General features: G+C 36.7%; 2 protein-coding genes across 2 annotated transcripts in view; one reads left to right on the top strand and one right to left on the bottom strand.

The window, feature by feature from the left end:
* Nucleotides 1-849: 849 nt before the first annotated feature.
* Nucleotides 850-1,845, bottom strand: LOC121429050 (ocellar opsin-like). Its single transcript, XM_041625954.1, has one exon. It carries the CDS (start codon nucleotides 1,843-1,845, stop codon nucleotides 850-852), a length of 996 nt encoding a protein of 331 aa, XP_041481888.1.
* A 7,181-nt stretch (nucleotides 1,846-9,026) lies between these two features.
* The window catches only part of LOC121428676 (glomulin-like), a 39,494-nt gene continuing 31,637 nt past the window's right edge, over nucleotides 9,027-16,883 (top strand). The window contains exon 1 of the mRNA XM_041625473.1: nucleotides 9,027-9,099. Coding sequence (XP_041481407.1) covers nucleotides 9,064-9,099 — 36 coding nt within the window. The 5' untranslated portion in view covers nucleotides 9,027-9,063. The remainder of the gene's footprint in view (nucleotides 9,100-16,883) is intronic.

Genomic DNA, 16,883 nt, shown 5'->3' with positions numbered 1-16,883 from the left:
AAAAAGACTGGGGGGGCTGATTCAGCCCCCCCTCGACATTTTTCGCGATACAAATCTGCAGCGCAAAATTTTTTGAACGCGTCGCTCGCTGACTTTTTACTTTCAAGTCTCGCGCAACTTTTGAGACCAAAATTGTGACCCCCGGGTATGCGATTCCGAAATTAGGCAACATTTCGTAAGTGCATGCAGACCCAAAATTACTCAAAAACGTGAATTTGTGTACAAATCCAATGCAAATAGCGTTTTTAGCCAAAATTCATAAATGTATTATTATTTTTCCTTTTACTGCTAAAAAATACATTGATTTTATTTTTTTTACTTTCAAAATAATGTCCCCAACAATTTCCATTGAAAAAACAATAAAAAACAAAAAGTCGAAAAACAGAGAAATACATAAGAAATTTAGAAAACAATAGAATACATAAGAAAATAAATGTGATGTTGAAATTTTTTAAAATAAATTTGATCAGATGCCTATCTAGTGTATGTGAAACAAAAATTAGCATTTCAGGGGCATTATTTTATTAATTAGAGCAAACTTATGATTTTACGCATAAATTAGCATAATCAATGAGACTTGAGATTTTTTGCAGAATTTGATGTTATAGTTTTGTAGATAATGCCATGGGTAATGCGTGTGCCAATTTTCGTCGCGATCGCGCCATCGACGGCCGAGATTATAAAGGGGGGGCTGAATCAGGCCCCCCCCCCCAGTCTTCTTAGGCATCGAAATAGCCCAGTCTATTTAGGGTTAAAGTACGTGATTAGAACAACTTATAATACATTTTGGTCGGGTCTGGAGTCGGTCTCGCAGGCGTGAATGGTTGTAGTATACATCCATTCGACCAATCAGGTCTTGACGTCATGCTCCAGTTGTCGGCGGCAAAGGATGCTCTTAAAGGCCTCTTGAAAATTAGGATGTTTCAGACCATAGATAATGGGATTGACAACGCTATTCGTCAACAAGATCATGTAGCTGTAAAGTGTGGCTATGCTTTGACCAGGGATGATTAAGTTAACGCTGTGTATCAGAAAACAGATCTCAATGACACAGACCACGATGAAAAGATTCTTGGTGATCTCGATCTCCATTTTATTGATGCCTTTGATCTTTAGTGGTCGACCTTCTCGAGATACAGAAGACGTTGCATTCGGACAATCATCCGTCGTAAATGATCGACCGCCATCAACAACGCCAATGACGTTTCGGATCTGCCTATTGTGTCGCAAGACATGACGCAGAATAAGAATGTAGAATAACACAATTAGTATAAAGACAATCACTAATGAAGATCCCTGACTGTAGATATAAAAAGGGTTAGAATCTACCAAAAGGCATGAACTGTAGTATCTGGAGTATCCTAGTGCCTTGGCTCCTAGTACAGTGGGTAAGACGGTAAAGGTGAGGGAATAGATCCAGATGATCATCACTAGTAGGACTATTTTCCTTGGAGTATGAATTCCCTGGTGCCCATGGACTGATCTGGTAATGACATACCAGCGTAAAACAGCAATAGCGAAAAGAGTAGAAGCGCTGCAACATATACAGGTGAACATGGCTCCTGCAACAGCGGAGCAAACTACTTCATGAAGAGGGTAACGTCCTGCGTTACTAAGGAGACCCAAACTCAAGAAAGGTTGGATCAAACAAGTGGCAAGGTCGGCGAATGCGAGGTTGACTACCAGGATGTTGGTTACCGTACGAAGTTTCTTGGTGACGATCACGGATACGATGACGAGACCATTGCCACAGATTCCTATTACCGCCAAGGCGATCAATATTGATGCAACAGTCGCTCTATGGTGGAAAGGTATCACATACGTGTTATTCCCAGTAGCATTCATCCTTAATCAGTAGGGCTCATTCGACTTGAGATCAAAAATAAAAATAATCTTGCTCATGTACGCAGGTAGGCCTTAACATGAATAATCGTGGTATTACCTTACAGTGGTGTGTAGAGAATCTTAACAACCAAGAAAGGACATGGATCGCGATTAGTGTTCCCATTTGCCTACACTGTTAAAATATGAGTTGTTTGGGGGGTACTCTTCCATGGTCACTCATAATGACAACATAATCACAGTCAATGGTTTGATAAGCTTCTCAATAAGGTTCACAGTATGTTCAATATTAAACATATTTAATTGAGGGATTACTGCGACTGACATGACTGAGAACACTCAAACCCCTAGTATAAAGAACAATAATAGAGGAAGGCATTACCATGACAACCACACACTTGATGGATGTATTTATTACTCGATTGGGCTACTCTTGCCACTCTTCGTAACAAAAGAAGATGGTTTTTGTATGCTATGCATCAATCATGACAAGGATATTGGTATGACTTAATTTAAAATGAAATTTATCGTGGTGATCAACTCGGTTTTCGTGCTGGGTTAATAGAGACTTGTCATGTGACATTGATTGCTGTTGCGTATCTACATTATTATGAAGTCTGAGCATGGACGTGGGAAGTACAATGTGGAAGTGCTGGGGTGCTACGTGTGTTTGTCACTACAGGCAGCATGCATCCCCTGGAAATAATTATGATGCTAAATCGCAGTAATGTAACCAAAGTCCCCTTCATTTTGTGGTGATTTTTTTTTTCTTTCTTCTTTGCTTGTCAGATTTCTCGTGAGTCAATCAATTTATTTTGGAAGTGTAAACATTTTTATTTATTTATTTATGTATGTATTTATTTTTGCTTTTTAAATCTAAACCAACACTCCCTGTTTAAAAAAAAATAGTCCCAGGGCCCTGAGTCTTGGGTAGGCCTAAATAATAAAGTTGCACCCCCCCCCCCGCTTCCATACTGCACTGGCTTATCTCCTTTATTTTGGGGAATGGGAATTAAACATTCTAATTTTAATTCATGAAACGAAATGTCTGCATGAAACTAAAAGACAAACAACTTAACATTGATCTGAAATAGTTTTCTGTCAACAGATTGAAAGTAAAATGAAAAAATTCTCTACAAATACTAAAGGCTTTATTCCAGTGGTGAGTCGATGGTGATGTGATTAAAGGGGCCGTGCACCCCCCCCCCCTCCAAATAAAGTTTGAAGATCAAGGAAAAAAAAGCATTTGCCGACATTGGCACAATATTGGCCCAATAAAGGTTTGCTAAAGCTGGGGGGGGGGGGCAAAATGTGATTTACCCACATTTTCTTTTGAAGGCCAGGGAAGGCTCTGAAACTCTGATCATCAGACTTTGTCTCCCCTGATCATGATCTTAAGCGCGATGAAAATATATTTTAGGGAAATTCTCTAAACAAATCTGAGCAAATAATATGGACATAAGATCTGTAAAGTGTACGCTTAGAGAAAATAATTAAAGGCATGAAATAATTTGAAGTCTTAATTTAAAGGACAAGTCCACCCTAACCAAAACTTCATTTGAATAAAAAGAGAAAAATTCAACAAGCACAACACTGAAAATTTCATCAAAATCGGATGTAAAATAAGAAAGTTATGGCATTTTAAAGTTTCGCTTAATTTCAACAAAATAGTTATATGAACAGCCAGTTACATCCAAAATGAGAGAGTTGATGACATCACTCACTCACTATTTCTTTTGTATTTTATCATATGAAATATGAAATATTTTGATTTTCTCGTCATTGTGATGTAAAATGAAGTTTCATTCCTCCCTAAACACGTGGAATTCCATTATTTTAAAATTTTGTGCTTCAGGCAAGGATGTACTTGTCAAATTCGTAAAAATTGAAATATTGTATAATTCAAACAATAAAACACAAAAGAAATAGTGAGTGAGTGACATCATTGACTCTCTCATTTGGATGTAACTGGCTCGTTCATATAACTATTTTGTTGAAAATAAGCGAAACTTTGAAATGTCATAACTTTCTTATTTTACATCCGATTTTGATGAAATTTTCAGCATTGTGCTTGTCTGATTTTTTCTATTGATTCAAATAAACATTTTTCTGAGGTGGACTTGACCTTTAAATAGGCATTGATAATAAATGAATCACTAGAAATAATTAAATATAGACACATAGAGAGATACAAAGAGAGAGAGATGGCAACAGGCGCGCCGGAAAACTTTCAGAGGGGGGGGGGGCAAAATCCCGAAGGGGGCACAATATTTTTGACAGCGTGAGATACCGAAGCGATCGAGCGGGAGAGGGTATGGGACCCCCCGCGGTAAGGACTTTGTGTAAAAATCGAGTGTTAAAGTTACGTTTCTAAGAGCATTCAAAAATAATTTCTTGAGAATTAAACAGTCTTGGAGTTCTTTTTGCTCCTTCTGTTTCCTCCCTTCTGACCCAGACAGGTGTTTCTTCATGATCAGGGTCGCAGTTCCAGCAAATTACGAGCCTTATTGCAAACGAAATTGTTTCAAACCAATGTAATATAGGCCTTTTAAAGACTTTAAGATGACAAACATGACCGTACGCAGCCGGGGGCCGCCGATCGAGAGGGCAAAATTCACCCAGAGTGTGCACGAAATCCTTCAATTTCTATTCTAGAAAATGCAAAAGCTCCCCCATCACCATGGGCGGAAATCCCAGGGGGACAGGGGGACGCGTCCCCCTACCATTTTGGAAAGGGGGACATGATATCAAATGTCCCCCAACTATTTGTGCTCTTTTATAATGGAAAAAATACATAATTCAAAATCGAAATTATACACATGTATCCTCGAATTTCGAAATATATATAAACAGATAGTTTTTGTTAAGAACTTGGTTAGGAAAAGAAAAGGCATACCGGCCCAACTATTCTCGAACTCGCATCTAGCCCTATATGCCAGCCAAAGAGTGATGACATTGATGACATGGATGGCCATTGTCAATTTCATAACTAATAAAAATGACGAAAAACGAAAATCGCCTCTGGATACTTATAAGTAAATTTAGTGCATAGACGGTTAGACGAGAATGTTCCATACCCAGTAAAATCATACCTTTGTTAAGCCAATTCACTTTCCCTTTATTCCAAATTTACTTGGAATATAAGAATATTTTCATTGTTCGCGTACTCAGTATAAAGAATAGTTTTCATGAGTTATGATTAATCCTTCACAGTGAACTTTAACTATGTTTAATCCCCAAAAATTTGTTTTAAACACTATTAACGAGACTTTTATATTCCTATTTACACAAAATTCCTGCCGTGGAAGGGGTCATCATAGGTAGATCAAGGGGGCGAAGCGGCGGAAGGTGAGGAGAAAAATAAGAAGAAAGACAGGACCAGGAAGAAAGTTGAATGATGGAAGGGAGGGGAATAATTGGAAAAAAGAAAACTTTCAGGTCATAGTATAAAAATAAAAAAATCGCTCGCGCTTTGCATAAATACACAGCCATCTCTTTATTTCAAAACGTGCTTGATTTTTTTTTCACTTTTTGGATCGAAAATAAATAAAATCAAATCATTTATCTAAGAAGATATCCATCTCTATCAAAATTTGTAGGTTTAGATAGTAAAAAATTACCTTGCCATTCGGTTTTAGTCTGAAATGTATTCATTAAAAGGTTAAACGTTATCACACTGTAATAAGATGGAAAAGGGGCTTATCAAAGGTATGTTTCACAGAGGAACTGTTCGTCAAAAGACGCGAGGCTTACTATGATAAATGTAATTGCCCCGTCAGGGGCAAAAAAAAATCATTTTTGAAAATGGAAATGACAATTTTTAGGCAGAAAAGTGTCTTCATCGTTTACTTTTGTCCTTAGATAATTTATAATTTTTTCAACTTTCAGGGGGGCACATGGGGGGGGGGCAAAATCTCGTTTTGCCCCTCAAAATTTTATTGGGGGGCAAGTGCCCCCCTGCCCCCCCCCCCGCTTCCGGCGCCCTCGGATGGCAATATGATAGTTAAGTAATTGAATAAATTATGAAATAATACACCATAAATAGGCTTATAAACTTTCAATTTTTTCAGGTCAAAATATATTTAAAAAAATTCAGCTCGCGCTTCGCATCATTAATTAAGGCCTTATTAGATATCTAATTTTGTTTGTAAGAAAAAAAGTTTAAATGTCCTTAAAACTTCAGAATTTAGTGGGGACTGTACTCCTCTAAAGAAAAAAATAAGCTTTTAGCTTCCGATTGGGAATAATATGAGTGACAATATTCATTCAACCCCCTTAGAAATTGTGATGCTTCCGATCCGCCAACAAATAATAAAAGAAAAAAAAATCAAAGAAGAGATTAAGATCCAAGAAATCCGCATCTATGAATGATGTGAGATAACATTCTATCAAATGATGATTATGGGTGATAATGTTTATGACTATAATGATGATAATGATGATGGTAATAATAATTATGATACTCTATGGAAAGTGATGACAGACCTAATTCGTCCTCATGTTGACTAATTGAAAAATGGTTGAAAGTTGAGATATAAGACATATATGGGTGTCGATCGTGGGGGGGGGGCTGTATATCCCTCAATATTTCAGGTGGGCTGGCTCGTGTAATCGTCCCCCAATAATTTATGGTCGAACATCATATCGTCGGCCTTATGCCAAAAGGGCCTTAACTGCTTTTGGCCATTCCGAGATAATGGCGTTTAAAGGTTTTGGCCTCTCTAATAATCAAAAGTTTGTGGTCGTTTTTTTTGCTTTTGAAGCCAATTTCGATAAACGTGTTAAGTTATTAAGTTTTACATGAAATGTGTTAACATTATGAAAGATTTCTGCCTAAATGAGACAGAAAATCGTGTACAACTCTTGAACGCACACACAGGTCACGGAGTGACCCTGAGTGCAAACAGCTGACTGTGTTACAACTTAGGGGTGATACATTTTCACAATAGGGGTGAGGCAAACTCACTGGAGGGACTTTAATTCACTTATAACAAAGAAATGTGTACTACAGTACTCCTGTTGAATGCTCTGATGGAAATTATATGAGTTTCACATTCATTTGAACGGGAGGACAAGATTATTGTATATATCGAGTGCATTATGCATAAATCATATACCATTGCGACCCCTGCCTGGCCGATGGTCCAGGCATGACGATCCTGAGTGACGTCACCGATAGAGACCTCAAATGCCAGGAGAGCCTATTCGATAACTGACTTCATCTAAAAAACACGTATTGAAGATAACATCCAATGGGGAAATGGCTTTCATTTTCATGAAATATACATTCCATTCTTCAATAAATCTTTAACCCCGTCGTTAACTGCCCATTCATTCTCGAGCAATGGGGGGAATGAATACAGAGTGTCTCAAAGTTTGTGTGAAAAAAGGTGCATTTTCCATAGAACTTCTGCCAAAAAGCAATGCGTAAGGGAAAGATTAGCCCCAAAACACGAATAGATGAGTTAATCAAATGGGATGAATCATAAAAATCAGTGAAATATAGTTTCTCCTGTACTCATTACTGAATACCCCGACTTGATACGATTAATTTTTCCCCCTCTCCATCAACTTTTAAGAAAAAAGGTGCATATTTTCATAAAAATATTATGTGTTATATCGACGGACGCCCGTGCGTACGAGCAGGAGGAAGTCAAATGTCTCGTATTTTTCATAATGATTTATCATAAAATATTCAGAACCCTAAAATCGGGTTAAGGCCCTTTTGGCATAAGGCCGACGATATTTTAATGTAATGAATCATATGACAATTATGATCATTATACCAATATTGATATTGATATTAGTAGTAGTAGTAGTAGTAGTAGTAGTAGTAGTAGTAGCAGTAGTAGTAGCAGTAATAGCAGCAGCAGTATTAGTAGTAGTAGTAACAGTAGTAGTAGTAGTAGTAGTAGTAGTAGTAGTAGTAGTAGTAGTAGTAGTAGTAGTAGTAGTAGTAGAAGTAGTAATAGTATCACCATCATCTCTCTGAATTTACTTATGTATATTGTTATTGAATGAAACCATTCCTTCCAGATATCATTACAAGTAGATAGGTCGAGAAATTGAAAACAAAATCCAGGATGACTAAATGTAATAACATGTTAATGTTTTTTTAATAAACATGATTATATCATCTTTTTTAAATGTACCCCTCCCCACAACCTAGTGCTTGGGGTGTGCGTGCCTCGTTTATTTTACTACATTTTTGAATGTCACTTCATTTTTGTTGGTTATCCCGAGTTTATTTTGTAAAGCAAAATGAGCACATAAAAGAAATGATAAAATTTAAAGAGTGTATGAAAGAGTAATGATCCAACTTAGTGCTTGGGGTGTGCGTGCCCAGTTTATTTTACTATCATTTCGAATGTCGCTTCATTTTTAATCAGTTATCCCGATTTATGATTTAAAGCAAATGGAGAACATATAGAAGAAATTATAATTTAAATTTAAAAGAGTGCTTAAAAGAGTAATAACCCTGAAAACCGACAAAAAATTATTAGAATGTCTCATTTTCAGGTCAATAAAAATAAACATCTCTCGCACTTCGCACTCGCATTGATCTCGTACATGTAAAAAGTTCTTAGGATCGTTGTAGAAATAAAGATAACTTGTAGGTGGGTCTTCTTTTTATTTGGAAACCAGTCAATTTGACTTTTTTCGCCATCATAAATATTATAAAAATATTCACGTTTGTTTTCTTTGAAAAAAAAATTATGTAGGCCTACATAAAAATGTAGTCTTAAGCTATAAGACTACCCCTGCTGGTGTGTAGATGTGGGGCACATAGGAACCATAAAAAAAGAGTGATGAATCTGATATAAATATTTCTTTTCTGTAGAGGAGGTCAAAATTTTGCTCGCTCGCTCGCAGTTTTTTTTTTTTTTAATAAAGTTGGCCTATTGCGTTATGCCTGGCCCTCGATTTTTTTTTGGCTCATTACTTATCAGCATAGATCAATAAGAGATAGGAAGAGGAGGGCTAGGGGGAGGGGGACTGAGATACACGACCCCTTCTGAGCTTTCGTCAACGCCCCGCGCAAAAGGGGCCATCACTCCCCATCGGATCAGCTGCTCAGCATATGCACAGCCCATGGCATTGCTATTCTCATTGCATTTGGGGATTTCCCGTTTTGGCGCGCGAGCACACGTGTGACATCACGTTCAGTCCTCCTAGCTGGAGCTCGAAATAGTTTTGGACAGTCTAACAGTTAGAACTTAGATGGCAGCAGCATTGAAGAAACTTGCTGACAGTTTCGTAAGTATAGCATCCGAATTGTACACTTTATTTGAATTTAAGGCAAAAGCTCCAATGGGAGATTTGTTTAAATGCATATTTCCTGTCCTAAAACGTTTCATTTTCATTCAATTTGCAGTCAATTTTGTCCGAATTTCATTCGTGGCCCCACCTATTTGATATTTTGTTTGTTGTAATTTTGCTTGTAATTAAAATTTAATCTTTTGTTCTCAACATGTCGTCGAAAAATCCGAAGAGTGACTAGTTAGCAGCCGAAAATTTCAGCATTATTGTGATATTGGGAACCACCGTTCACTTCTTCATGCATCAGCGCTTTATTCATAATTCAGTCACACGCAACGGCGCGTAGCCAGGATTTCATTTTGGAGGGGGCGGTAAATGCAGCTTATAGTGTTTCATAAATCAAAATGAAAAGGAGCCGTTTCTCTTGTCTCTAGTACCTCCAATTCGGTTGACTATATTGCGATTTTGAACCTTGTTTTCAAAAGTGATTGTGAACGCACAAAAGAGGTATACAATGGAGGAAATTAAAATGATTATAACTCGCGGAAGCTAAAGTGTTTTATCAATTTTTCTTGCCATAAATAGGCAGGACAACAAGAATTTCAAAATGTGTTTGTTGTCCCCAAGAATGATATCAAAAAATTTCTTATTATCTAATTTGTCATGTGAAACCACTTAAAACTTACGTAAAATTCATTTAAACAGCTAAAAAGAGCAATTTCATAGCACCAACATGGGTCGAAAAAGTCATAGACATCGCGGGTCCCTGTTAATGCACTGTCCTTACTATCGATAGTTTAAACGATCACGATGTGCTCGCTAAATGCGCGCGCCCGTCGGCGTCTGCTAGCCGTCCTCTGCTGTGACTCTCAAATAGCCCCGCATGTGCGATTTTTAGTCAGATCGTCCCATATGCTGTTTTTCATGTTAGTACATAGATGCGTGCGCGTTTTTTGCGGACGCAGATCATGTACCCATCTCCGTCGTCTGCTACGGCTCTCTATATCAGTCCCAACTTGTGAAATGTGTTTTCTGGTGTATTTTCATTTGGTCTACATGCAGTTTGCCCACTTGTTATTTTGTCTAATGCCAAATGGGCTAAACCCATTTGGTCAACTAAATTGCCATTTGGTCTACACTTGGTCTAATTCTCATTTAGTGAAATGTCCAGTTGTCTAATTTCAGCATAACCTACATAATTATATATTTTTTTACTTTGTCAAATACTGGTACATAAAATTGGCTTTATATCATGCAGTTCCACATTGTAAATATGTATATTCATTTGGTTCACATGCAATTTGCCCACTTCTCATTTAGTCTAATGCCGAATGGGCTAAACCCATTTGGTCTACACTTGGTCTAATTCTCATTTTGTGAAATGTCCAGTTGGTCTAATTTCAGCACAACCTAGGCTACTTAATTATATTTTTTAACTTATATACATATATTTTAGTCTTTATACATATACCAAATGGGCTTGACCCATTTGGTTTAAAAAAATTCTAATTGCCATTTGGTCTACACTTTGTCTAATTTACATTTGGTCTACACTACACTTGATCTAATTTTGAGTCCAGTCCAGGGTCTAATTTCAACATGACCTACATCATTATGATTTTATACTTTGTGAAATATATATTTTTTTCTTTATATAATTTCATTTCACCTTATAGTTTTAGCATTGGTTTCCAAATAAATAATACTTTAACAGTGGCATAATCATGATAATGGAGCCAAAAGTTTTGAAAGGTGTATCGGGTAAATTTATAGTTGCAAGCAGAAGCAAACAACAAAAAAATGTTGAAGCGGGGGGGGGGGGGGGGGGGGGGCGGTGTTAATTAATTTCCTTTTATTTTCCAATGCCAGATCAATCTTTGTTTTTGCTTGCTAAATTTTTTAAAAATTATATGTTCTGTTCTATCTACAATTTTTACTAATGATCCTTTTTTTACTTATTTTTTTCAGACACATTCGCACCCGAACTGACTCTACAAGGGAAGAGAAGGAATTATTGAACCCCTTGAGAATATACAGGTCAAGGGCTGTAATAGTATACAGGGACACTTCCTGGGAGTTTAATTTCATTTTAATTATGTGTTTTCAGGATTTTTTTTTAGGATATCTAACATTGCAGTGAAAATTATTGCCCCTGCTGATAGTTTTTCAGCTGTGCATGCCCTCCTTAATTTCAGTGAATAAGGTGTGGCACTGCCCTCTATGATTCATTTTGAATTTTAATGGGCTCCAAAATGCAGTAATTTATAAATGATAGCATAATCTTATTTTGATAAAGCATTTTACTTAACGGGGGGGGGGGGGGGGGGGGGTGAATTTGACTACTAAACCAGCCCCCCATGTCAAGGATTAAATTTTTGGAAAACAAAGCATATATAAAATAGATATAGTTATTGCATATCAGAATATTATTTTTTCTTGATGTTTTCTCAATAACCCTAAGCTGTTATTGATGAATTCTTTCTTGAAACAAAAATAAGCAATTTATCCAAACATGTCAGTTTCATTTTGTAGACATATGCATTGAATTTACCAATTCAGAATATAAGGTATGCAATCTTTCATAAATGTTGATTTTTATCACTGGTGGATCTGGGGGAGGGCACATCTAGCTCAACCCCCCCCCCTTTGAGAGCTACAGTCAAGATGTAATGAAAATACGCAATTTTCATCAAAGAATCCCCCCCCCCCGTAAGGCCCTTTTTTGCTTGACATATTTTCATCCTGAAAATGTGCCCCCCCCCCAGGATAAATCCTGGATCCACCACCCTGGTTTTGATTAAGTTTACATGTATTTTCATTTTGAAAAAAAAAAAATTCCTAGAGATTTATAAACAGCATGATTTATACTGAGCATTTCATACACTTTGTGCAGAAGAAATATTATCTTGAGAAATTTGGTTATTAAATTATGGAAGATATCTTTTGGAAATGAAATTACTTTATTGCAGTTATGTCTTACATTGTATTGTCATTTTACTTGATAGAAATTCATTATTTTTTATAACCATGACAGTGTTATAAATTCATATTTGCTAAATTGTAATAATCATTTTGATGTTCCTTCATCTTCATGAAAGTATGAATTCTAGTCATCTGCTTCAGTCTGCCCAATGAAATGGTTACAAAGGGCCTAAGCATCCCTTGTCATTTTTCAATAATTATTTAAGTCAGTAGTCAAGTAAGGGGTCAGACAGTTTGGTTGTATTATATTTGTTTAATTGTCTTACTAGTGTCAATTTACTAAACTTTTTCTGCTTGTGATTGAACCACCAAATTGCCAGATAGTACCATTTTGTTGGGCAGACATTAATATTGACTAGAGGACTTACTTTCCAAACCAACCTAAAGATAATATGATACTTCATGTATTACAGGGGTATATTGCCTCCATTCCATTGTTGGGATGTATGCTATGAGCTGGGTAATATCATCTAACTTGTCCTGGAATAATCATTCTCTATAACAAGTTCACAGACAAACGGAGATTCCACTTCAGCAACTCTCAGTTGAACATCAACATTCCTGGCATTGGTGGGGGAAGCCAAAAATTTTAGGGGGGAACCGCCAAAATCTTTTGACCCCCCCCCAAAAAAAAAAGATAGTGACCAAATAATATCTTGGGGGGGGACACAGGAAACAAAATTGAAAATTGACAAGCCAAAAAAAATTAAAAAATAAGGTTATCAACAAAAAATTGAGGGGGATGGAATCGTCCCCTCCCCACTTCAAATTTAGGGGGATACTTCCCCCCCCCACTTCCGCCGCCTATGATTCCTGGTGCTTGGAGATCTGCGAAAGGCATGCTATAACATCCACTTAAGTTCCATTTCCTTTCATGTTTTTTCCTCTTCTTAGTGAGCATCTCCAAGTGTTCATATTTTTTCAGTGTCCTTTTTTAGATTTATCAAACTCAGTTTTATTACCTGATAAAATTCTATCCCCAAGAATTGAACACTTTGATCAAATTTGGAATTTCAACTTAATGTAACTGACAATATATAACTGAAAATAGAAAATAAAAGGCAAAATAATAATTATGAGAAAAATAATAAAGAAAAACAGTTACTGAAATCAAATTCACTCAAAACCATACACTAATGTACTCTCCTCAAAAATCAGTTCTCACTTTTAGGTATTGATCATTCATTCAGTCAATAAAATAATAAAAACAGAGACAGGAGGTCCTCCTCAAAATAAACACAAACACAGAGTCTCACATACACACTACACATTAAGAGTAAAATCAGTTTGTATCTTTCGTGGGATTTGTTTTTATGTAAATCTGGATTCTTCTTGTTAGTAGGGCCTTAGGTCACTCTGACTTGAACTTAAAACTTCCAATCTCAAGAAGGCAAGATATCTCAGTAGATAGTCATTGTCAAGATGTTTAGGAGTTCAATCTGGAGGTGAGGTTATTCATGATGGCATCTGATATTCTGGCAGAAAGAATGAGAAATAAAAAAGTGCATAAATACAATTATTTATTTTTTCAATGCAAATTAAATAAACGAGTCATTCAAGATAGTGTGTATTTTTTAGAGGGGGGGGGGGGGGGGGGTGATGGCATATTTTAGTCCAAATTATTTTTATCTTCATTTTTTTTCCACTTGTATTACCATTTATTCAAAAATTGCAATAAACATATTAATATATAAATGAGTTTTAATCTAGTTGGCAAAAGAAAACCAGTGGCGGCGGCAGTGCAAAGAAAATGCCAGTAAAAGGCAGTAAAGCACTGTGTCTGAGTGACTGACACCACGGCACTGACAGTGAGGTGAATGTTCATTTTCCAGTGCATGCACATTATTGCCCCATCATATTCACTCGTTTTCAGAAAATATTTAGTTATTCCTCATATGACCATGATTATCTCCTTCATGTCATTACTCTGGTGTTTATTCATGATTTTAAATTCAGGAAATCATTTAGCAAACAAAGAAAACAAAGCATTTCTTGACTGTGATTCCGTGTGATTCAAGTTCTATTTCATTTCTGTGTATCACACGTACGCACGTACGTGACGTAATCTTGATCTCTAATCTGCTAATTGTTATGTTAATTAATCATCCCGTGCGCGCGATTAAAATGGCTCGAAATTCGACCAAATTCAAGGGCAGCTCAGCTTGTAAACCTCACTGAGAAGGGCTTCCACAGCCTTTGCGATTCCCGCGCTGCAATTTAACTGCAAGACACAGAAAGGAAATCAATTCAAGTTTCACAATCAACGGAAAATCCAGAACACTTCGAGACCCATTTTGCAAGAAATACAACTAAATAAGGTAAGAATTGAGAGCAACTCACGACACTTTTGACTTACCGACACTTTCATGGTTATTTTTGGAAGATTTCATGGAATTTGGGGCACGAAAATGACTTCGGTAGCTCGCGAAAGTCCTATGCATTACGATGACATATTTTTCATCGCACGGGAGGACAATCACAAAGAGAAAATATCATATTCATCCGCGCTGACAGGGGCTTAATTTTGACGATATCGCATCGCTATGCGATTTCACTCATTGACAAGCGGACGAAACTTACGTACAAATTTTGAGCACTTCCGCGACAGCGCCATCTAGTGACTACGGCCGTGCCTACCATAAAAAGGGTCCGAGAAAAGGGTATTCTCAAGATATATTGAAACTTTCTTTGGAAAGATCAGATTTGATTACAAACAATTTAGCATCAGTGCATATTTTTAACTCGCAAAACTGAGGAGAAGAAGTGTAGAGGAAGATATTCCTCCCCGCGCAGAGCAATGAAACTCTGAAATTTCAAAGGATGGACGTTTCATCAAATGTAGATATCTCTAATACCCAATCGTCTCTAATTCAATTGATTTTCTAAGATTATTGAACTTCATTACAAGGAAAATAGTGCGCATAAAGTTGAAACTTCTGTGATTTATTGAAATTATCTATCTATATAATAAAGGATGATTAATTTTTTTGACTTATCCTGAAGCACTTCATTTTGAATATAAAGAAACTTAAGTGCCATTCAAAATTTCAAACTGAAGGTGCAAAACAGGACAGGAGATGAATGTATACAGGGAAATGACATGAAGTTTAATACAATTTGATAAAAAAATATTGTACTTTTTTATTTAATACAACACGAATTCCATACCTTCCTCTTTTTAAATTAGGAACCTGTTTGCCCCCAAATTATGGTTGTTTATAGTAATGAGCTGAAAAGCGGGAGAAGCTGACTTTATGGAGGTGACGGCAGAAACTGATATAAAGATTTTACCCGCTCGGAGCCGACCAGACCAGAAGTTGCGCGATCAATTGAAAAAAAAAGATAACTTCACCATGTATTTACTTCGGCCTAACCTTACTCAAATTAATGCCCTAATGTATACAATTTTAACTTTAACTGGCAAGAAGCACATAGCTGAGGTGGAAAAACAGGGTTAGAGAAAAGGTGGGGGAACAATGGAGAACTTCAATATTGTCATTTAACCGCGCACAGCGCGGAAGCAAAATTCATATATGAATTTAGAGCAAGAAGAGTGAAGGAGTTTCTCTTTTGAGAAAAAAATAAAGAATAAAAAGAAAAAAACACAAAGCTACCTTTCTTCCCTTTCCTCTCTTCCCTTTTCCTTTCTCCTCTCTTTGTTCCCTTCTTTTTTTTTCTTTTTGGGGACGTTTTGGGGGGGGCGACCGCCCCCCTGGCTACGCGCCTGGTCACACGCACAGTTCCCTATTTCCACCTTCATTCACTTTCTTTGGTCATGTTGGTCTTTGTCCACAACGCGCTTATACAAATTGACAAGTGGTTCCCGAAACCACGATTTGGCCAAAATTTTGAGGTAACTCTTGGGATTTTTCTATGTGTTGAGAGGAACAGATTTAATTTTACTCATTTTCATTTTCAACCAAATGAACTCCTGATCGTAATTTTGTTTGGGTTTAGTTTAGAACTCGTCTTAACTTAAACTGGACTTTAGCTTTAGCTAGATCTAGACCAAAAGATTCAGTCTCTGTATTTGGTTGTTTCGCTGAATTGCATTGGTTCCATGTACCAATACATAGAATGAAGTCTTAAAAGTTGTTGGCCGGTACATAAAGACAACGTATTAGCAGTAATGTTAGATCTAACATTCGGTGGAAACCTGATTTTCAGATCTTTTTTTGTACATAAAATGTCACATTATAGATAAAAATTACATCAAAATTTACGAGAAAATATATGATAATATTGTACCGTAGACCGCAGTTACCGCTAATTCCTTTCAAATGATGATCAAATGTAGTCATCCTCGATCCTTTCGTTGGTCCTCGTAAGTTGCCATCTTGGATGATGTCATCATCCTTATTCCTTACAGATGTATTTACCAGTCGCTATATAGGCTTTATCGCGATTCGTACCACTGCTTTGCGCTTGTCTGTGCCTGCGTTTGGAACTTCGCTCGCATTGATTGGCCAGGATATCGAAAATTCTAATCAGAAAGCCTTGATAAAAGCATAACTCAATTAACGTAGAGGGCAGCAACACATGGCTGCCATTTTTTCCTCTCCGGCAGAAAAATTTTAAAAATAAAAAAAAATTTAAAATTAAAAAGAAAAAAATAAATCACCGGTGACATATATTTTTGGTATATTTTACTTTAATATGTAGCATCAAAAGAAAGCATAGAGTCTAAAGAAAAATGTGGGCCATCGTTAAAGATTTTATTATGCCATTTAGACCTAAAAAAAAAATCTAGATAGAACACTTGGCCCGAATGGGGCGATATGATTACACATGAGGGCTCG

This window comes from Lytechinus variegatus, chromosome 15 (genome assembly GCF_018143015.1).
Source record: "Lytechinus variegatus isolate NC3 chromosome 15, Lvar_3.0, whole genome shotgun sequence".
Taxonomy (NCBI): Eukaryota; Metazoa; Echinodermata; class Echinoidea; order Temnopleuroida; family Toxopneustidae; genus Lytechinus; species Lytechinus variegatus.
This window is presented reverse-complemented; position numbering and strand designations above follow the sequence as displayed.

What these genes read in the sequence shown, in the direction of transcription:
- LOC121429050 (XM_041625954.1), bottom strand. Translation starts at nt 1,845, where the DNA reads ATGAATGCTACTGGGAATAACACGTATGTGATACCTTTCCACCATAGA.